Below are 22907 nucleotides of genomic sequence, written 5' to 3'. Positions count from 1 at the left end.
AAGCACATTTCCCATTTAGGGCTCAGAACCCTGTTGGAAATTCCAGGAAGACTTCGCCATGTGTCCAGAAAGCAGGTCAAAGGACACAGAGGTTTGTCTGTGACCAGTGGGGTCTGAGTGCCACCTGCCCTCTGTAGTTCAGAATAATTGGCATGGTTAGGGCTGAAATGGGCTTGTGCCTCACAACTGCAGCGAGTTTGGCAAGTTTATTTGGTCGTAACACACATTGTCGCAAAGCCACTTTTTCACCTGCTTGGTAAGACCATTCATCCAGTTGAGAGCACTTGGGTGCATTATGGATGGACCTTTGAACTAAAGACTCTCGACTGCTTGGCCGAGAACCTTGTTCAGCTGAGTTTCAGAAGCAGATATAGTGCTTTTTTCCAACATAAGGGGAAATACAGACACCCTATTCATCCACTGAGCATGACCAGGTCTCAGAATCAAAGGCCTCCAACAAAACCTTTGCCTGCACCGCCAAACGTGATTGCACCATGTGCATCACTCTCAGGGTGCAGGTCATCACGTGTGACACATATGGGAGAAAACGCTATATACCGAGCATTGGAGGTTCGCAAGGCTTGTGTTGGCGACAAATCCTCCTCAAAATCTCCATATTCTGTATTCAGCCCTCACGACCCTCCTTTATGTGGTCCCTCGAAAGAAACAGATGGAGCGAAGCAATGAGACCCCATGAGCACTGCTTTAGTGTGAGTTCGGTCCAAGCATAAAAGACAGAGCTTGTGCCCATTAGATATGGGGATGTACCTACCGCTGACTGGTACAGATCAACAGAAAAGCTTAGTTTAGGGTTTCAGAGCACGAGAGATGTCTACACTGCCCTGAAAAAGGAAAATTCTTAAGGTGTGATGCTGGGCTCCGGCTTATATGCTTGCAATGGTGACAGCATAGGTAGAATGCCAAGCTTCACAAGCCAGTTAAATTGGCATGATTTTATAGGGTTTCAAAGAAAAAGGGTGCTTCTATAGTGTCTGGTTCTTCTTGAAAGGAATCCAAGTTTATATGATATTTAATATAATAATTTTTTTCTCTGGTTTTGACGTAAAAGTGTTTACATGCTGAGTGAATTCAGGGTAATGGTCAAAAATGTATGTTTTGCTCAGACCATTTAAGACCATTTAAACTAGTTAAGGTGTTAACATGACCTTGTTAACAGTTACTTCAGAATGCCATAGAAGAACCATTCCCTGTCTGTCGCTCACTTCGACGTTGTGTCGAAGAAGCGACACTAGGGGTCTCTCTTGAGCACCGAATATGCCTCTGTTCTATGAAAAAAGGCCAATGAGAATTAGGTAGACAGTATTTGCATACTCCGCCCCCAGACATACGGGTATAAAAGTGGGGAAATACGTCAAGTTCATTCAGAAATTTTTTGTATGCAGTCGGCTGCGAGTTACACACCCGTTCCTGTTCCTCTGACGCTTGCCTGCTGTTGGACCTATGGCGCACTTCAGTGGCTTTCTCCTTCTCTGCACGGCAGTGCTGTTTGCCCCTGGGAGCTTCAACAGCGCAAAACTAAACGTTTTATTTAAAAGAGTGATTTTCTCTAAAAGAGTATTTTCCTCTAAAAGAGCAAATACACAGCTGGCGCTGAACGTCCTTTTCAGGACACGGCTTTATAAAGATGCCTTTCCGCCCCTTTGTAGTTCCTGGATGCGGTAGAGTGCTTTCCGCCTCAGACAGCCACAGGCGTTGTCTCGTGTGTCTGGGTTGCAATCACACCGAGGCAGTGTTTGTGGATAGTTCATGCTCTGCCGGGTACGCCCCCCTCTGACCACCCGCCCCCCCCCGGCATGCTCGTTGACTCCTGTCCGTGACTGGTTCTTGGGGGCTACGCGCCGCTCACAGCCACGCCCCCACCCTGGTCCCGTTTTTCCCGGAGGTGCATAATGAGCTGACGTCTGCATGGAGGGCACCCCTCTCCACATGTCTTAAAGCCACTCGCTCATCCGCTCTCGCTACCCTCAACGGCAGATTGGCCCACAGGTACACGGAGATTCCCCAGGTGGACAGGGCTGTTGCACTCCACCTGTGTCCCGAAAACCCTACCACCTGGCGGGGTCGCCCTGTACTCCCCTCCAAGGCCTGTAGGACAATGTCTTCATTTACTGCCAAAGCCTACAGCACCACTGGACACGCCGCTTCCACCCTGCATGCCATGGCCTTCCTGCAAGTCCACCAGGCCAAGGCACTGAAAGATCTGCATGTGGGTAGCCCTGATCCCGATGTGCTGCAGGAACTGCGCTCAGCGACCGACCTCGCCCTCAGTGCCACGAAGGTCACAGCACAGTCACTCGGGCAGGCGATTACCACACTAGTGGTCCAGGAACGTCATCTGTGGCTGAACTTGGTTGAGATGCACTCTTTGGCGACACCGTCGAGGACTTTACCCAGCAGTTCTCCACGGTGAAGTAACTGACGGAGGCCATCTCACATATCCTGCCCCGCCGCAAACCTGCTGCCATGAGCCATGCCCTGTCTGCTCGCCGAGGACATCTTCCTGCGGCGAAGAAACGCCTTGTTCCACCTCAACCCAGGCCTCAGTCCATGTGTCGAGCATCCCACAGGAAGTCGACGCCCCCCGTCTCATGGACCCCTCGAGGTAGCCGTAATACCTGCTCTGCCCCGCTGCGAAGCCCCGCTGGGTACGTCAAAAATAATTGTCCCCTTGGTGCCCCTAGCACGGAGCTTGGATGTGTGGCTTTCACTTCCCAACCCGTCATGCTGGCTGGCCCAGATCATTCGACTCGGTAACGCAATTCAGTTTGCCAGGCCTCCGCCCCACTTCGCGGGCGTCCGCTTTTTAGCAGTACACGGCGAACATGCCAAATCCCTGCACGTGGAAATCACTACTCTCTTACTCAAAGACGCGATAGAGCCTGTCCCTCCAACCGAGATGCAGAAGGGTTTCTACAGCCCTTACTTCATCTTACCCAAGAAAGGCGGCAGCTTATGACCGATCTTGGACTTCCTACGGTTCGCATTCGATGGCCAGTACAAAGTCCTCCCCTTCGGCATGTCTCTGTACCCTCGCGTCTCCACGAAAGTCGCAGAGGTAGCCCTTACCCTGCTCCGAGAAGCTGGCATCCGCATACTCAATTACCTCGACGACTGGCTCATTCTGGCCCACTCCTGAGAGTTACTATGCACTCACAGAAACCAGGTGCTCAGGCACCTCATCCGTTTGGGGCTTCAGGTCAACTGGGAAAAGAGCAAGCTCGCCCCGGTTCAGAGCATCTCTTTTCTCGGCATGGAGTTAGACTCAGTCTCAATGTTAGCACGTCTCATCAACGAGCATGCGCAGTCAGTGCTGGAATGCCTCGCCACCGTCAGGCCAGGCACAATGATGGAGGGAACGAGATGTTGTGTCCTCCCGGCCACGTCGCTGAGCCGAGCCACTGTTGTGGCTGGACAAATTCCGGCTCCTCAGAAAAGTCCTTATTTGAGGACTTATTTATGAAGTCGTATTTCCCTGCTTTTATACCCGTATATCCAGGGGCGGGGTATGCAAATACTGTCTGCCTAATTCTCATTGGCCTTTTTTCATAGATCAGAGGCATAGTCGGTGCTCAAGAGAGACTCCTAAGACATACGTAACCTTGATGTTTTTGGTTCGCCAAAGGAACCAAACAACCAGTGAACAACTAAATATTGCCAACTTTATTGTCTTAAGAACCTTTTTCCAATACAAAGAACTTTTGTGCAGTAGGAAAGTTCAATGGATGATAATGTTTCATAATGGAGCCTTTACGCCTGATGATTTTCCATGTAAACACTCTCATTGATTTGTTCACTAAAGCAACCCTTGCATTCTGGGAGATTTGTTGATGTAGGTATCATTGTGATGGATTAGTTGTGTCCAAACACAGTTATATTACTGTAATTTAGACATTCTTACACTGGCAGAAAGCAGTTATTTATGTTAAGAATGGGCTAGTAGTGTTTTCTTAATCATCATCACATTCACATTGTAATTGGTCAGAGAGAGAGAGAGAGAGAAAAGAAAGAACTAGAGACAGATTACAAATGACAAAGGTGTACTTATTACTGCTGGACACATACTGCCAAGCTATATTGATCCTAATTAATCCTGTTAAAAGAAAGAAAAAAGAAAGAAAGAAAAAAAAGCAGCACACAATCACATACATATTATTTATTTTCTCTCTGTATATTAGCACTCTAATGTATTTTTTTAGCAGTAAAGAGCAAATAAACTAGCTGCATAGGTATACTCCCTCAGATCCACCATGGCACAAAGTCATTCTCTGGCTTGTACCAGTGGTCTGGAGTGAGGAACATGGTGACCTAGATCTGTCTACTGTTGCTTTCCTTTGCAGCTCCTATAGGCAATGCTTTGGTATATACAGTATTTTGAATGGCAAGTGGCTGTGCAGCACCCAGAGTGTCCCAGCAGCCCTCTGAGGCAGACTCACACAAACTCACAGGCATAAACACACAGAGACCTACATCAAGCAAGGACTGGAGATAGGATTGCCGACTATACGACAGTAGGACCTTCTTAACACCTCATGTTTTTCCTTCCTTGTGAGCTTTCCTCTCTCTTTTTAGTTTTGTTCAGAATTCCAACTCACTGTGTTTGTGTCCGTGTGGGAAGTTCCTCTGTGTCAGGAGGGGGTTGTTTACTATGTATTGTGCCAGCTCTTCCTTCCATATCCATTCACATCAGCTTTTTTGAAATTAGAAATATCGGACCTGACTTGCAGATTTCAGACAGGTGACCATACAAACACAGGTGGTATTTGTAGTATTGCATATTTTAACATGATGTTACTGTAAGTCTTAATGATGAAGTCAACTCACTTGTATAGCTTCGTAATTGTTTTAAACTTTTATTATGTTGATCCAGTTTCCATGCCAATTATCTTAAAAGTTTGAGTTGTTAAACATTGAATTTAAGGCACTTGTCACTTGATATTCACCCACCACACCCACTCCATACCCAACCAAAACTCTGTTACTTTTAACTCAACCTCATTTTCCAAACCCATATTACATTCTTTCATCCCTGGAATACAAATCGTGAATTTTTGAAGAACATCCTGGCCACTCTTTATTACAAATTATTACAAAGACATTTTGAATTTCAGAGGTAGTTTTGTCAGTTTTGGTGGCATCTTTTGCCCCAAGCACCCCTTAATTTCATACCCTGATTGGACTGATCCGGTTTTCAAGTTCTACTCACTGATTCAATGATCCAATCACAGCAGTTAACTTCTCCCTGAAAGGAAAATGTATTAGAGAATAATGACCTAAATTTGGATCTGTTCCTCACACAATCGATATTGTATGACATAACAAGACTTGAAATATACAGCACAAGCCGCATGGTGCTTTTCCTCATTCACTTTCATTATATGGAAAATAGTGGCCAAATTCACCTTTTGTGTTCTACGGAAGAAAGAAATTCATAAAGTTTGTTTGGACCAACAAGAGGGTGAGTAAATTATTGTAAACTACTATATGATTTAATTATAATGATCAACACTGAGAACTGTAAAGTTTAATTAAAACAATTGACAAATTGCTGGTCTTCAAATCAACCCTTAAAGATAAACAACTGAAAGTTTAGCCCGACATAAGGAACCATATGTTTAACAATGCCAGAAACGGATGTGGAAGGAAAGCTTTCAGGCACTTAAGGGTCACGTGAAGCTGTTTTAAGTCCCTATTAATCTACAGAAGCACATATTTTAACTCAGTCATATGGAAAAGATAAATGTGGCATTAATATTAGAAAGAATTTTGGTCTGAAATGCTTGAGCTTCACCTGGCCCATAGTGCTGAGTGAGGCTGTGTGAGCCTCAGCGCTTTGACTAGACGGAGCTCCTCTGCTACTCCTCTATTGGACTCCTGCGCTAGTATCAGAACGTCTGAGACTGGGTCAAGCACCTGGATGCTAATCTCTTTGCCTCACTATTGGTCTGAGTCAGCCATCAGGTGCTTCATCCACCTGCTCTTTTACATATCTGCTCTATCTCTCCCTGAAAGTGTATGTGGCTGCGACCAGAGTTTTTCTTTTTAATACTGCTGTGCCATAAAAGCTAATTTGACAAGAAAACTTGATGACATTTCATAACTCTCATTTTCCTGTTTTGTCCTTGTCTTTGTCTCTGTCTGTCCCTGTCTTTCTGTGTTTCTGTCTGTCTGCTTATGTGTGTCATTTACATCCATTTAATTTTGTCATACTTTTCTCTTGATTTATGTTTACTCTTTGCCGCCTCCCCCTTTATTTCATTTTTTTGACTATTTTATATATATATTATTTTTGTCATTTACCATTAATTAATCCAACTGTTTTCTTTTGTAAATCTAACCTGATCCATAATTCCATTTATTCATCTCTCTTAAATATGTCTATCCTCCATCAATCCACTCCAAAACAATGTCCATGGATTTTTGACTTGGGTTTTTTCACTCACTGTAGCTGGTGGTTACGAGAAGTCCCGCAGCCTCAATAACATCTCGGGGATGATGGGTGCCCCTCTGCGCCTGACCCCCATTACCCCCATCAATAACACGGCCTATGAACCCTACGAGTCCCCTGGCCCCTTGCGCCGCTGCCGATCCCCCATACCCTCCATTCTGTAGCACACCTTAGGGAACAACAATAATATAAAAAAATACAAAAAAACGTAGAGATACACCATTACATCGCAATAGTATCAATAATTATTATATTTATGCTAAATACACCTCAGCTCCTCCATTGACTGGACAGGATGTGGGTTAGAGAAATTCTTTGTAATATGTCATGCCTCAAAGGGGTCAGTGAATTTGTTTAGGGATTTAAAGCTTTTAAGTAATGAGCATTTTCAGTAACTTTACATATACTTCAGGCAATATTTCAGACAGGCAACTAAAAACAATTATATGCTGTAACTTCAGCGAATCATGCCTTATTATCAAAGAAAAAAGAAGTATTGAATATTATTATGGTAAAACCCTCACTGGTCCATAGGCAGTGATGAGCACTGTAGGATCTCTTCCCTTGTAGCTGAATATCAGTAGCTGGCTTTCCCATGTGTTCCTGCCTGATTGTAGGCTGTAAAAAATAAGGAGACTGTGATCCAGCAGGCATATTCTGTGGCTGTGATCTCCTTTATACACCATAATAGGCCTTGAAGAATTCATTTCATATCAAAGCTTGGAATGGTATAGGACATTGATCACAGACAACTTGCAAATAGTTCAAGTGCATGCAAGAAAAGACTTGAGGTAGGCAAGTAGAACATAACTAAACTACCAAACCCCAATTCCCTTTAACTGCTACACGGAAATGATTGACTGATTTTAACACAACTAAGCCCTGCAGCACAGAATCATTATTGTAATAAGACAGCTAATGAATATATATATATATATATATATTATATATATATATATATATATATATATATATATATATATATACAATTCTGGCCATAATTTTATTATGTTGACAAACATAAGAACACTTAGTTGCCATCATTTAATCACACCCCTTCAAAATACTTCCAACAGCATCATTTGTTGTCATTCAGTATTTCAAAATGTAATTTGCAGGAGACACCGTTATGCTCTTTATCAACCTATGAAGTCTTAAATTAAGAACTTAACTAAGAACAAAGAAAATGCTTATGCCATTCTTGTGCAATATCAACTTGTATGAAGACCTCTGAGGAGCTAACCAATAAACCCTACAAGCATTACTATGAACTATGAAATTTACCAACTGTTGCAAACTAACAGTGAGACTGAAACGGAACATTACAAAAAAGGCTATTTTTGTACTATGCATTTGGACATCGGGAATATGAGTTGTGCGGGCAACTTTGAGTTTAAATTTGCGTTGATATTTTAGGAGGACAGAATATTGTGCTGTTGCATGGAGATCAACTATTCACTTTTTGATTTTGTATTTTGCCGATAACATACCTTTCTGCAAATTTGTCACAAAACCCACAAAATGAAAAGAGCGCTGGCAAAAAAGGAGCAGCCTTTCTATTAAGGGCCTATAACCTTCTGCACTTCCATGGGACCCTTTCCAATATGTATTCTAGTGGATGGAGGAACTGTCTTTAAATTATCTCCTTTCCGTACTATGTACTTCCTCATAAATATGAAGACATCAAGCTGAACTACACTCCTTACTGCATATTGCATTTACTGGGGCTGTGGAGAACCTGACAGTGACCTCATGGTGTCCCTGTTAAGGAGCAAGATTTTTTTGGACCTTCATTATCATCATCATCATCATTGGCATTATCTTTCCTCATAAAGATCATTTTCTGAATACTGTTATTCCTATACATTGAATACAGTAAAAAAAAAAAAAATCAGCTCCGTTTGTTTGTTCTCTTCGGTCCCCCTTTTCTTTTTCCATTTTTTCTTATTTTATTTATTTATTTACCTGCTCTGTCTCTTGGATGCTGACCTTCGTTCCGATAAAAAGGAGGGAACATTGAATGGATGCTGGATTGACAGCGGTCAGTAAGAGAAGAAACCGAAAAGATGACAAAATGAACTCTCTCAAATGCAGATATATGAGCCATATATTTCACAGATTGTGTCAATCTGTTGCAACTTTGGATGCACAGATTCTTTACACACCTCTGGTGAAAATATCTCTGCAATGGCAGCTCACAAAGCTTCTTGTTGTCTTTCTCTCCATGTGAAACAACAGAAAATCTGGGGTGTAAATGACTTTATTCATTTTAATAATTTAACAGTTCATCAGAAACCAAAGCATTATGCATTTATCTTTGTATGAATTTTATTGTCTTGGAACTGATATATTTGACATACCCATATCTAATCAATAATTACGTTTCATCTGTAACAATTCAATTTGTCTAAATTAAGCAATGGAAACATTTTAGCATTTAGAGTTTTTATGTTTTCATTTGTTTTTAGTATTACTGCCACATTAGCTACTACATTCATATTCACCTCTTCTCTTTCTCTTCCTCTCTCCTGTCCTCCTTAAAGAAATCTACTTCTACACTATAAAAATTAAAAGATTCTCGATGCACCATTTGGTGTTTCTCAGCTGCCACATTCATGGAACCATCTGGAGATCCTTCAGACAGTTCTTGAGAAACTTACTCCTAACTCATGCAAGAACTCTAAAGACTGTGAATGGATCCTTCAGCAACCCAATAATATGGGAGAGGTTCCGAGACACTTAAAATGCATGTGTTGAAGTACATAAATAGGGTTTTTCAGACTTTTTTAAAGGGTGGCTAGAGGTTCTCCTGATTGTTCCGCCAGTGCGACATCTGAGGAACCTCAATGTTGCCTAAAGAATCATTTTTACAGTGTGTGAAGTAATGGAGGTTGTTGATTACATGGAGCATCTGCATGGAGGCCGGAAACTCTGTGTGGCACTGTGCTTTTTTGAGAAAAACATAGATCATCAGTCGTTTGCATGTGCACTACACTGTTTATATGTACATGCTGTATTTAAGGCCTCAGTATTGTGCACTCAAAGGAGATGTTAGCCTCAGCCTCCATGTACTTTCATAGTAAAAAAGATGCAACTGAGGATACTATTCTGCCTAACATCTCCTTTTATCTTTGGGGAAGAAAGAAAGTCTTGTTGGTTTGGAACAACATAAGGGTGAGTAAAAGATGACATAATCTTTATTTGTGGGTGAACCATCCCTTTAAGGGAGGTGTGTATATTGCAGATCAAGGAGACTCAGATCAGAGTGATCAGCAATATGAGAGAATACTCAGCATGAACATTGTTGCTGCTGAGCTGAAAAGATATCTCTTTAGATCTGTTAGAAACTATTGTTTGGGGCAAATTGCCTTACAGGTTTTTGCTGTTAGATAATTTTTTGCTGTTTTTTTAAAGGGTGTCTCTCAAAAGTGTATATCAAAAGGTATGGTATCTTGCAAAAACAAGAATGCAAGTGTAAATTCGCAATTTTTCTTCAATTCAAAAGTGTAGAGATAAACATACAGTATCACTTGATATTTTTCGAGGGAGAGAAAGAGGTTGGCATAGGGGTTAGTCACTAAAATCCCTGCATGGTTCAGGTCCAGTCAACACACTTTTTTTCTTACCTTTTATCTGTTTCACATCCCTCTTCTCCTCTGCTCCATTTCTCTTTGCCATTCAGTGTTTTTATGCTCTTTATGAGCATGTTTAGTTCAGGTCTTAATGCTATGTACAGTTTTGAAAGTTGACTTTGTAATTTCCACATGCATGTATTTCTATTCCGAACAATAAGGAAATTATAAATCTATACGTGACAATTACGGGGTGTGTTTTGATAAGAAAATGTATTTTACGAAAAGCTTTATGTACATGTATGTTCATATGAGTGTGTACATATGGATGTGTGTATTCATATGCACATGCATATTAATGATTTGCATGATACAAATGTACAAAAGTTTATTTGATTTGATTTGATTGCTGTTAACAATCTTTATATAATTCTTGACTTGATTGCTGTGGGGGTTGGGGTTTAGTTTTGCATGCTAAGATGCTATTTGATTGCAGAGACCATAACAACTGTTTTATATTTATTATTTGTACTGAATGAGATTTTGAATGTACTTTATGTACCTGTTATCTTTACTTTTATTTTCTCTGTTAGACATTGCACAAAAGCATTGCAAATTGTCATTTTATGATTTATTCTTTTTCATCTTTTCACAGAGAACTATTCTGAAAGCCCAGTGCTTATCAGATATATGCAAAAAGAAGCAGTAACTGTGAACTAAGACTAGAACAGAAAATCCACTTCTTCCTTCACAAACACATTCCCAAATGAACGCCTGGCCCCTGTCTCCCAAAACCAGTATCAACTCCTGTCCATTCCATTTGAGCTCAGTCTCCTCATCACTCATTCCCAAAACATGACATTATCCATCTTTTTAACTCTTTCGTTTGTAGCTTTGAAGACCAGAGCATTATTAATGAGGAGATTGGTAGTTACGTTACCCATCTGAGTTCTGTTAACCTCTGCTCTTACCCCCTCTGCTGGTTTTACGGGGGATGAACTGATGTAGCATTCAGTAATGTTGATCACTAGCGCTGTTTGGTCACATTAGAGGCTAAGAATACAGACTTTAGCCCTTTACCTGTTATTCATTAGATTAAAAAGATAATTGTAGGCATTCGTTTGAATGGACTTGTGACAGATTTCCTGTTCTCTCATGTGCAGTGAGTAAAATCAGTCCATATAATGCTGATGGGGGGAGAGTGAAAGATAACAATGAAAATAATTGTGCTCACTACAGTAATGCATGTTCAAGATAGCAAAATTCTGCATCCTCGTGCATCTTGTGGTTTTCCTGTGTGTAGTCTGTAGAGGCAGAGTCGGGGTGAGCAGGGTCGGAGGGGACAAGACAAATGAGAAAAGCCTGTCCCTAGTTAGCTTAGTAAGTGAACGTCTTGGTGAACAGATAAAAGGCTGCATGTGATCAGGGAGGACACTGTAAATAAACTCAGTCTTGTACTCAGATTGCATGTTGAGGCAACAGCACAGAAACTATTGTTTGACTTAAGTGTTTATAAAAAGTGTGGCATTTCAAATAGGGAGAGCAGGTCCGTTCACGTGCTTTGACTACATTACCCAGACTCCTCTCTGTCTTGGTCAGACTTATGCTCCCCTGTCACTACTCAGGTATTTCTCTTTTGTTTGTCTAAACCAGTGCTTCCAAAATGATGTCATTTTAAAACAAAGAGAGAGAAAGAGATTGATGAATTATATGCATCCTGTCTACGCATGCACATTTGTAAATACGAAATAGCCTAATCTGTTTAACCCTATCACTCATTACAAGCCTTCCTTTTCACATTGTCCTTGTGCTATGTATTTCCTTTCACATCTGTATTTGTTATTTCATATGCCACTTTCATTTATTTTCATCTGCAAACTCTACTGCTTCCAAATAACCAAACAAAAAGCCTGGATGACATAATGAGAAATCAAGAAAAAATACTCATTTGTTAAAACTAACATGGTCTGCCATTAGTGGATTACAAAAACTGTAAATGGAATCAGGACAGATTGTGTGTTTGGGGAAACAAGTGGGAGAGTATTATGAGGATTTTCAACAAATGAAGAAAGGCATCGGGAAATGGAGGACAGTTTGGGGAAGAAAGAAAAAAAGAGAGGAGGAAGGGAGCTGAACGCTTCGCAGTGTAAGAATGTGCATATGGTGTTCAGTATGGTGTGTTCCCATGTGATGTGCCTGACTGTGCTTTGTGTTTTTTTGTGTTTTAATTTTTTTGCTGTGTGATACTTTGTTTTCCTGTCCTTCTCATGTTTGGCACTGTGCTGAAATGGTGCACTTGCTCTCTATTCCCTATGCTATACACAATACACTCCATGTTTGGTGAAAATGGACAAAATAAGGGCACTATATAGGGAATAGGGAGTCGTTTTGGGACGCATCCTTTGTGTTTCTAGTTTGAAAGGCATTCACTGATATACACTGAGCTTTTGCTTTGTTCTGGTCAGTCCTAGAGGGCTGACAAAATCAAAGGTGATCAATTGATTATATTCATTTTCTTTAAATCGAACAATAACTGACCAGGGGAACGTAAAACTTCACTTTAAGCAATTTTGTGGCCCTCAGTGACTCAATTTTTATTTAGCTTTACGTGAGTGTGGTTCTGTTGCAAAATGTTTGTGCAAGGGTTCTTGGTTTTGCATTTCTGTGTTTCATTTTGAGCGCATGTTACGACGTGCTTTGCTATGAGTACAGACTTTTTTTTTCTTTACATAGTGTTTAGGATACATGACTTCAAGAAAACAGTGTTCAAAGGATTGTTATGGACATCAATCCAAAAAAAAAGAATTGTGTGTTTGGCTTTATTTCAGTTTTGGCTCTCACAGTTGTGCAGTCAAAAATTACTGTCATCTGTGATAGCCTCCAGCAGTGTGTAGCTTTTAATGCGTCAATATTGAGTTAATGCAACTCAATATTGAGTTAGTGACCAATACTGATTTATCTGTCTCCCGTTTTCCTATTTCTCCTCTTTCTATCTTTTTCTCTTGTCCTCCTTACAGTGCTGAGCTTCTGAACTGCCTCTTTTTTTGCAAAAGAAGAGCTCCCCAACTGCAAAACCTATCCAGAGGCAAACCCCAGGGTCACCACAAGACTAGAGATGGCTCAGAGGAAGCGAAAGAGAGAAAATGAGAGATGAACGGAGCGCTGTGTGAAACCCACTTGAAGAAAACATGCTATCACTCTTCTCTCCATTACTAATTCTGCTATTTCAACCTAACATTGGTGCAATAAACTGATGACGATTCCACATCCTGGGATTGTGTGGAACTCTACTAATTCTTCCAACAGGGCCGGGTTACAAACTGTAGTATGTCCTTGCACGACCTTTCAAAAACTTTTTTTAGACTACCTGATGAGCATTGTGGAAAATGCACCTGCAATCCTGCAAAACAAGTGGAAAGCCGCTCAGATCCTTATCAATTTGTATCCAGTCTTAGAAACAAGTAATGTGTGGAAAAATGCCCATTATGCACTTCAACGCTATGCAATTCAACCACACATTTGAGTTCATCAAGCGCTTAAATCGAAAAGCTTACCCTCAGCCAAACCTTTTTCACTCCTTACCCTTTTTGGACTTCTTGCACATGCTTTAAATGAAAATAGACAACAGCGTCATGTTTTCTACATTGTACAAATGGTTTCCCATCCATTTAATTGGAAATCTTGTTTTGAGTGTCCTTCTCAGGGCTCGAAGAAACGTGACTGTCGACTATGAAGAAACGAAAGTCAGCCTCTCTCTTTTCGCTCTCTCTCTCTCTGTTCAGCTCTCTACATTTCATCATTTCTGTTCCACTGTACATGATCTGCATGGCATGAATGAAATGAAAAAAACAAACAAAAAAACAACATCATTGAGGAGGATGGTAGAGATCAAATAGAGAGGAACAAGAGAGCAAATCATAATCAGGACTGGTCTGGTCTGTTTGCACAGTAAAATGGCAATATGGGGTTAATCAAATACGGTGACTCTGGATCAGTTGAATGAGAGATTGGGTCATGGATTTAAAAAATGCATGTCTTTCACCTTCATGCGGGGAACAGAAAATACAGCATAAGTGCATGAAATCTGTTGAAGGACAGAGGGGTTTTTAAGTGGACTGTGTGGACTTTGAACAAAAAAAGAAAGAAAGAGAAAATAACAAATGCATTTTTCTCACTTTTTACCAGCATGACTAAACTGCATGACTTCTGCAAGCCCTGAACCCCAAATTAGAGGGCTTGGAATCACTAAACAACTAAATCAAATGGAAACAATACACATTTATGCTAAATGTTACTAAATTCAGAAAAAAATATTCTATTTAAAAAAGAGAGGCTCTATATTTTGTTTTTAAATAATAATAAAAAAAGAATAATGTAAAAATACATATGATTGCAAGATTTACACAGTTTTGTTGGATAAAAGATATCAAACTCCACCACGTCTGAATGATGAGATGAACTCCTACAACTTCTACTGCTCCTCCCATGGCTTCAAGTTTTACCCTTTACTTGAACTCTCCTGGCTCTCTGCTCTCTGTGCTGAGCATTGCATATCCACTCTTTTCATGGCAGCCTCCAGCAGTGGCACAACAGCTCCTCTGGAGACCTCCGACATCTACAGGGCTCTTTTCTTTGAATGCTTGTGGGTCTGAAGTGCAAGGTGACTGCTTCGCCGAAGGGGATTTTTAGGCTGTGGGTGTGGGTGAATAAGTTTTTTATTTTTTTATCATTTTCATGTGTTGATATGTTTTCTTAATTTCATCCCACATCTGTTCTGTGGGTAAATCAAAGCTTTATCCAACAAAGTGAGTTCTGAGACCACCAAATATTAATCTAATTAATATTAGCTTTTTGTGAACAGAAAATGTGATCTGAAATGCCATTTTAGCATTAAGACTCTGAGCACTTACATTGCAAAGCACTATTGTCCAATCAGGAAGCCATAATGTAATAGCAGCACCACCATTTGAGTTCAAAGGTGCTCATGAGAAAATGCTGGTACATTTAAATCCAGAAGTTGTTTTTGTAGTTCTTAGGTCATTCTGTTTGGTTCAGGATGTTGTCATAAGCATTTATTTGACTTTTTTGTTTAGGTGGTGCAGAATGTGTTTGAGAAGATTTTGACAAGATATTTTATTTTCTGGAAAATTTAAAAAAAGTGTGCATTCCATATATCAAAATGCTCTTCCTGGTTAACTCGGCAACAGGTTTCTGATGGGCATAATTCAGGGTGGGAAGACGGCTTGATTCCATCATTACCACCTTTATGTCTTAGATTACTCATGTGATCAAAACTCTTGACTATTTGTGTATTTGTTTTACCAGCAAGAGAAGAAATGCTGATTGATTCTCTCAAGTTGGAATTCATGTTTATTTTAAATGAGCCTATTTTGGGGTTTCATTATCTTTACATTGATTTATGTCCCTTGCCGTGTTACGTTTTTAAACTATGTTCTGTTAACCATCTTAATATGATATTTTTTGGGTAATTATGGTATCAGAATATAAAGTAAGCTTAGTTTAGTAACTACCTATGCAACACCTAAACAAGATTTTAGCAGCTTACACACACACACACATGCTTTGTCTTCAGGCCAGCTAGCTTGTGTCTGTTGTGTCCAGGGAGAATAAATAATTACACAAATGTAGCTCTATCACAGTTAGGTCCAGAGCCAGCATTATCTGGTGACTGTGCAGTGTAGAGAAGCTGTTACTTCAACCACTTTAAATGTTAGCAGCTTGTCCATGTAGCTTGAAGGTGTAACAGATGTGTGCAGCTTTAGTAGCCATGTTTCTTTTCTTTTAGTGGTGCACTGAATTCACTCTCCTATAGAAGATATCACTTATTTAAAGTGTCAGGCCAGCTTTATGTCTCTTTCGGCAATGTCTCTCCTGTTTGTTTCAGGATGGAAGAAATACGCAATGCAGGAAAATGCTCATGCACTTTTCAAGTTAAAAATTACCATCTATATGTGTGAATATATTAATCTCAGAGCATATCTGTAGGATATACTGTATTTGTTACCAAAACTTTCATCTTACAAGCGTTTTCACGACGTGTATCACTCTAGTCATTTATAAAGTGCTACGTATGCAGATATTACTGAGCAGTATGGAGCAATAATGATGGAACGCCACCTTTTTCTCATTGTTGAGTGTTGTTGTCATTAGGAATTAGGGGACACGTTCATCTCATCCCTAATAATAAATCCAGTGTGCCTGAAACTGTTCCCTGAATGTTTCTGTATGTAAATCGGCCACATCAGTTCAAGACAGCTCTGCCTGTGAATGGTTCTTGTGTGTAATGAGATTTTGTGTGTTTCAAATGTGAACTTGCTGAGTGAGACCACATCCCCTTGAGATGACTAACAGCTCACCACTTGCATACCTTTACTTGAAACCCTAATACGAAACATATCAGAGAGGAGCAGAACATAGCCAGAATCAGTCTTCACTCTCTCTATTTCCTGTCTGCATCCCCCTCTCATCCCTGTTCCCTCTCCTTCTCTATTTTTGAGAAAGAGGCTTTTTTGCATCCCTTGTTCTTGTGTTGAATTATAATACATGCATGGAATACAATGAGGACATAACTTGTGAATAATTTGTGAATGGCCAGAATGAAGTAACCATCTCTTTCACCTGGACTCTCTGCTCTGCTACTAATCTCTCTGAGACAGAAAAGTACTAGAGAGAAAGAATATATCTAGCTGGACAATTGTTAAAGGATTAATTTGTCTATTTTTCTTAAAAATAAATTATCCATACCAAAAAGTTATGGCTATATACTAGCCATTCCAAATCAGTCTTTAAAGTTTAAGTCTTTAATTATTTATATATTTTTTAAATATACATGTTATTTGTGAGTTTGGTGTCTGATATATCCACAGAAAGTGTTTGGTAGCCACCATTGTAGCTAATGCTATTCAGCGCTTCCTCAGACTCAGAGCTGAAAGAATATAGATGCAGCAGTTGTGATGGAACACATTTTATCTAAATGTCAACATTTGGAATTAATTTCATTTAGAATGTGTCTGCACACTAGTTATTATTATAGTATATATATATATATATATATATATATATATATATATATATATATATATACACACACACACACAATATATATATTGTCTTTATTTTTAGCTTGTTTAAATGGGGGAATTCATTGCACTATCACAGCTAATGGAGTTGCTGTGTCTACTGCTGAGCGCAATCCTAACCATAAATCCCCCCTAATACAGAGAGAAAGACTGAGAAAGAGAGGCCAGTGGGAAAGAGAAGGTTTCTAAAACAATGGATGAGTTCTATGTTAGATTGATGCTGGATACAATTTTGCTGTCATAACACGAAGAAAGGGAAAAATATCAAGAAATGTATAAAATATATTTCAATGGAATGTTTATTATTTACATTTTATATTTTTTAAATGTATAAAGAAAAAAAATAATAAACTGTAAAATTGAACAGGGTTTGTGAAAACAGAGACTTAAAAAAATCATTATATTAATAAAAGTATGAAAGTTTGAACGTGAATGCTAACCTAAATGATCAAATCTTCATTACAGATAGGAAAAAAATGAAAACTATTAGAAAAATGAAATCCAATTTAAAAAGAAAAGGTTATTAAAAAGTAAATAAAAATATTAAAAGCTCATGCCAAAATTTTCAGCATGTGTCCTGTGTGATTCTTCTCATGTTTATTGTTTTTCTTCTCACCAGTTTATGTCATGGATACCCTTTAGTAAGAGTCCTAACTGTGTTTACATAAATCTTTATTGTTTATTAATGTGTTAATGCGTTAATAGTGTTTTTACAAGGCATTTTTATTTTTGCTTGTTTGATTATGTATTTTTCAATGTTTCCTTCACGGGCAACTTGAGAAAATGTCTAAAGATTTTCTGTACAGCTTTAAAATAGTGTAGTTTAATTTATTTAGGGGAGAAAGATTACATTTTAAATGCAAGCATTTGGCATTTATTGCTTAAAACACTGAGGAACTTATTGATTATATTCAATTTCAAACCTGATGTCCTCTAACAAAATGTGTAGTTAAGTTACAGGGCCATTTTTTATGCATATTCTTTACACACTAATCAAATCAGGTTTGGTATTGCCCTCATATCTGTAATTCAAATTTAATCACAACCACGCTAATTTAAATTTACTTTTGGCTCAAATGATACTGTCAACCCATATTTGTTTTTCACTTAACTTTTCATTGCAGAGAGAAAAATGACAATCAGGCTTTGATTTTCATGAAAGTACAACACAGCAATTACTGTATGTGCCACATTCAATTATAATGCTGCAGTTGGATAGTTATAAATAAAAGCATTAAATATGTTTAGTAGAGTGAGCCAAGGTGAAGCCTTTACCGCCCATATCTCTATAGAAATATTTAATTAGTTTGCTCCTACTACATTATAAATGCACATCTGTGCAAACTCAGGCTAAACAGAAGTGTTACTTTATATGTAATGTATTTATCTGAAGTACAGTATGCAGTATCTGTCAGAAGACTCTTTATCCTCTAAACAACTCTTTTTAACCTGTGTTTGTCAATATCCTTATATAATGCAGAGCAAAAAGCAAAAATGTGTGTGTGTATATATATATATATATATATACAGACTGAATGCAAGATACATTTAGTTTCTGCTATAGGTTCTATATTTTGTGCTTTCCTAAGAAAACAGTTCAGAAACATTAGGCCTACTTTAGTCACAACAAAATGACACTATGATTTTAACAATGTTTTTACTGCAAAACTTGAGGTACTGCTGCAATAAAGTGCACTCAGATACTACGATAAAGAACATATTTTTGATTAAACTACTTAGTTATGTCACGATGCAGGAGGAGGCAGACAATGGGTTGGATCCAAATGCAGTGTATTTTATTGTAAATCAAAGTGAGACAAAACAAACAGGAACAAAGGAAATGACCACGATGGGTAAAACGACACTAAAACCTGGAAACACGGAAAACATGAAAGGTAGAACAGGCAGGATAAACATCAGGGGAAGCACGAAGACAGGCATCCACAAACATCAGGGGGAGCACGGAGACAGGCATCCACAAACATCAAAGACCGACAGGGGAATGGTGAAACAAACCGGGTTAAATACACAAACACAATGCCGACTAAACGAGACACAGGTGAGACCAATGAAGGGTGCAGGCAGTGAGAGAGGCCAGGAATTGTGGGAATTGTAGTTTTATACACAGACAGTGAAACACGGGGTGGACAACAAGGAAAACGTGACATGGAATTTGACGTGCTGAGTGAAACAGAAAACACGGACCGGACCACAAGGAATGTGACATGGAATGTGACATGGAATGTGACATGGAATGTGATAGGTGAAACGGAGAACATAGGCCAGACAACACAGGAACGTGACATAGCCCCCCGTCAAAAGGACCGGATTCCAGACGGTCCTAAGAAACAACAGAATAGGAAAAATAAACAGAGGTTAAAGGAGAGGGGGGCTGGACAAGGGTGAAAACAGACAGACCAGAGGGGCACAAGGGACACAAAGACAGACTAAGGAGGCACAAAGGAACACAGAGACAGACCAAGGAGGCACAAGGGACACAGAGACAGACCAAGGAGGCACAAGGGACACAGAGATAGACCAAGGAGGCACAAGGGACACGGAGACAGACCAAGGGGGCACAAGGGGCAATTAGGCAGTCCACGGAGGCACAAGGGCAAGAGGGCAGTCCAAGGGGCAGGGACAGATCCAGGAGGCCTGGGAGGTGGCCACAGGACAGGGACAGGTCTAGGAGGCCTGGGAGGCGGCCACAAGACCGGGACAGGTCTAGGAGGCCTGGGAGGCAGCCATCGGACAGGGACAGGTCCAGGCCCAGGAGGCGGCCACAGGACAGGGACAGGTTCAGGAGGCCTGGGAGGCGGCCATAAGACAGGGACAGGTCTAGGAGGCCTGGGAGGCGGCCTCAAGACAGGGACAGGTCTAGGAGGCCTGGGAGGCGGCCTCAAGACGGGGACAGGTCTAGGAGGCCTGGGAGGCGGCCTCAAGACAGGGGCAGGTCTAGGAGGCCTGGGAGGCTCTGGAGTCCCTGGGGGCAGAGCCGTAGGAGGCTCGGGAGGCGGAGCCGTAGGAGACTCAGGAGGCAGAGCCCTAGAAGGCTCTGGAGTCTCTGGGAGTAGAGCCGTAGGAGGCGGAGCCGAGGAAGGCCTAGGAGGCGGAGCCGAGGGAGGCTCTGGAGTCTCGGGGTGCAGAGCTGTAGGAGGCTCGGGAGGCGGAGCCGTAGGAGGCTCGGGAGGTGGAGCTCTAGAAGGTTCTGGAGTCTCTGGGAGCAGAGCCATAGGAGGCTCTGGAGACGGAGCCATAGGAGGCTCGGGGAGTAGAGCCGTAGGAGGCGGAGCCGAGGAAGGCCTAGGAGGCGGAGCCGAGGGAGGCTCAGGAGTCTCTGGGGCAGAGCTGTAGGAGGCTCGGGAGGCGGAGCTCTAGAAGGTTCTGGAGTCTCTGGGAGCAGAGCCATAGGAGGCTCTGGAGGCGGAGCCGTAGGAGGCTCGGGGAGAAGAGCCCTAGGAGGCTCGGGAGGCGGAGCCGTGGAAGGCTCAGGAGGCTCTGGAGGCAGAGCCGTAGGAGGCGGAGCCGAGGAAAGCCTAGGAGGCGGAGCCGAGGGAGGCTCGGGAGGCTCTGGAGTCTCGGGGTGCAGAGCTGTAGGAGGCTCGGGAGGCGGAGCTCTAGAAGGTTCTGGAGTCTCTGGGAGCAGAGCCATAGGAGGCTCGGGGAGTAGAGCCGTAGGAGGCGGATCCGAGGAAGGCCTAGGAGGCGGAGCTGAGGGAGGCTCTGGAGTCTCTTGGGGCAGAGCTGTAGGAGGCTCGGGAGGCGGAGCTCTAGAAGGTTCTGGAGTCTCTGGGAGCAGAGCCATAGGAGGCTCTGGAGGCGGAGCCGTAGGAGGCTCAGGGAGAAGAGCCCTAGGAGGCTCGGGAGGCGGAGCCGTGGAAGGCTCAGGAGGCTCTGGAGGCAGAGCCGTAGGAGGCTCGAGGGGCGGAGCCCTGGAAGACTTGAGAGACTTGAGGGGTGGAGCCTGGGGAGGCTCGAGAGACTTGAGGGGCGGAGCCCTAGAAGGCTCGAGAGGCGGAGCCCTGGAAGGCTCGAGAGGCTTGAGGGGCGGAGCCTTGGGAGGCTCGAGAGGAGCCCTGGGAGGCTCGAGAGACTTGAGAGGCGGAGCCCTGGGAGGTTCGGGAGGAGGAGCCCTGGAAGATTCGAGACTGGAGAGGCGGAGCCCTGGGAGGCTCGGGAAGCTTGAGAGGCGGAGCCCTGGAAGGCTCGAGAGACTTGGGAGATGGAGCCCTGGGAGGCTCGAGAGACTTGGGAGACGGAGCCCTGGGAGGCTCGGGGGAAGGAGCCCTGGAAGGCTCGAGAGACTGAGCTCTGGAAAGCTCGGGAGGCGGAGCTCTGGAAAGCTCGGAGGGCGGAGCTCTGGAAAGCTCGCAGGGCGGAGCTCTGGGAAGCTCGGGAGGCTCGGAAGGCGGAGCTCTGGAAAGCTCTGAGGGCGGAGCTCTGGAAAGCTCGGGAGGCGGAGCTCTAGGAAGCCTGGGAGGCGGAGCTCTGGAAAGCTCGGGAAGCGGAGCTCTGGAAAGCTCGGGAGGCTCGGAAGGCGGAGCTCTGGAAAGCTCGGGAGGCTCAGAAGGCGGAGCTCTGGAAAGGTCGAGGCTACAGGCGCTGGCTCAGGGACGGTCGAGGCTACAGGCGCTGGCTCAGGGACGGTCGAGGCTACAGGCGCTGGCTCGCTGACGTCGGAGGCTACAGGCGCTGGCTCGCTGACGTCGGAGGCTACAGGCGCTGGCTCGCTGACGTCGGAGGCTACAGGCGCTGGCTCGCTGACGTCGGAGGCTACAGGCGCTGGCTCGCTGACATCGGGGGCTAACGGTTCGCTGACCGTGGCAAGCATGGGCTCTGGCTCGCTGGCCGGGGCAGGCGTAGGCTCTGGCTCGCTGGCCGGGGCAGGCGTGGGCTCTGGCTCGCTGGCCGGGGCAGGCGTGGGCTCTGGCTCGCTGGCCGGGGCAGGCGTGGGCTCTGGCTCGCTGGCCGGGGCAGGCGTGGGCTCTGGCTCGCTGGCCGTAGCTGACGAGGGCTCTGGCTCGCAGACTGGGGCAGGCGAGGGCTCTGGCTCGCTGGCCGTGGCAGGCGTGGGCTCTGGTTCGCTGGCCGTGGCAGGCGTGGGCTCAGGCTCGAAAACCGGGATCTTGAGGGGTGGTTCGTCGGGCGCGATTTTCTTTAGGACGAGACTCACGTACTCCCTCCACGTGTGGTTTCCGGGTTCTGGCGCTTCCCACCACTGGGCTGATGGTAACCCGATCCAGTAGATGGTCTTCAGGGAAGCGTCGTCGAACCCGGAGTAGATGGCGACCGTGGAGAAGAGACGTGAGTACTCGCAAACGGTCAGATCAGCCTGGGCCAGTTCGGTGAAAACCGCTGCTGGATCCATTATTGGGTCGGTCTTTCTGTCACGATGCAGGAGGAGGCAGACAATGGGTTGGATCCAAATGCAGTGTACTTTATTGTAAATCAAAGTGAGACAAAACAAACAGGAACAAAGGAAATGACCACGATGGGTAAAACGACACTAAAACCTGGAAACAGAAAACATGAAAGGTAGAACAGGCAGGATAAACATCAGGGGGAGCACGGAGACAGGCATCCACAAACATCAGGGGGAGCACGGAGACAGGCATCCACAAACATCAAAGACCGACAGGGGAATGGTGAAACAAACCGGGTTAAATACACAAACACAATGATGACTAAACAAGACACAGGTGAGACCAATGAAGAGTGCAGGCAGTGAAAGAGGCCAGGAGTTGTGGGAATTGTAGTTTTATACACAGA

The 22907-nt window shown here is 43.0% G+C and overlaps 1 protein-coding gene across 4 annotated transcripts in view; it reads left to right on the top strand.

Annotated features, from left to right (window-relative positions):
- Positions 1-17689, top strand: part of LOC127647551 (potassium voltage-gated channel subfamily C member 1-like) — a 91163-nt gene extending 73474 nt beyond the window's left edge. For 2 of the 4 annotated variants that reach the window (XR_007971072.1, XR_007971071.1), the window contains exons 5-6: positions 10694-12184; positions 13056-17689. Coding sequence is in view for 2 of the 4 variants with exons in the window: in XM_052131850.1 (XP_051987810.1) it covers positions 6467-6630 (164 nt within the window). In the remaining 2 variants the exon portion in view is untranslated. Of the gene's footprint in view, positions 1-6466; positions 6635-10693; positions 12185-13055 lie in introns of those variants that run through there. The other 2 variants (XM_052131849.1, XM_052131850.1) reach the window with 2 other exon arrangements.
- The last annotated feature ends 5218 nt before the right edge of the window (positions 17690-22907 follow it).

Source organism: Xyrauchen texanus, chromosome 8 (genome assembly GCF_025860055.1).
Source record: "Xyrauchen texanus isolate HMW12.3.18 chromosome 8, RBS_HiC_50CHRs, whole genome shotgun sequence".
In the NCBI taxonomy this organism is placed as follows: Eukaryota; Metazoa; Chordata; class Actinopteri; order Cypriniformes; family Catostomidae; genus Xyrauchen; species Xyrauchen texanus.
Note: the sequence above shows the minus strand (reverse complement) of the source record. Positions and strands in the feature narration are given on the sequence as shown.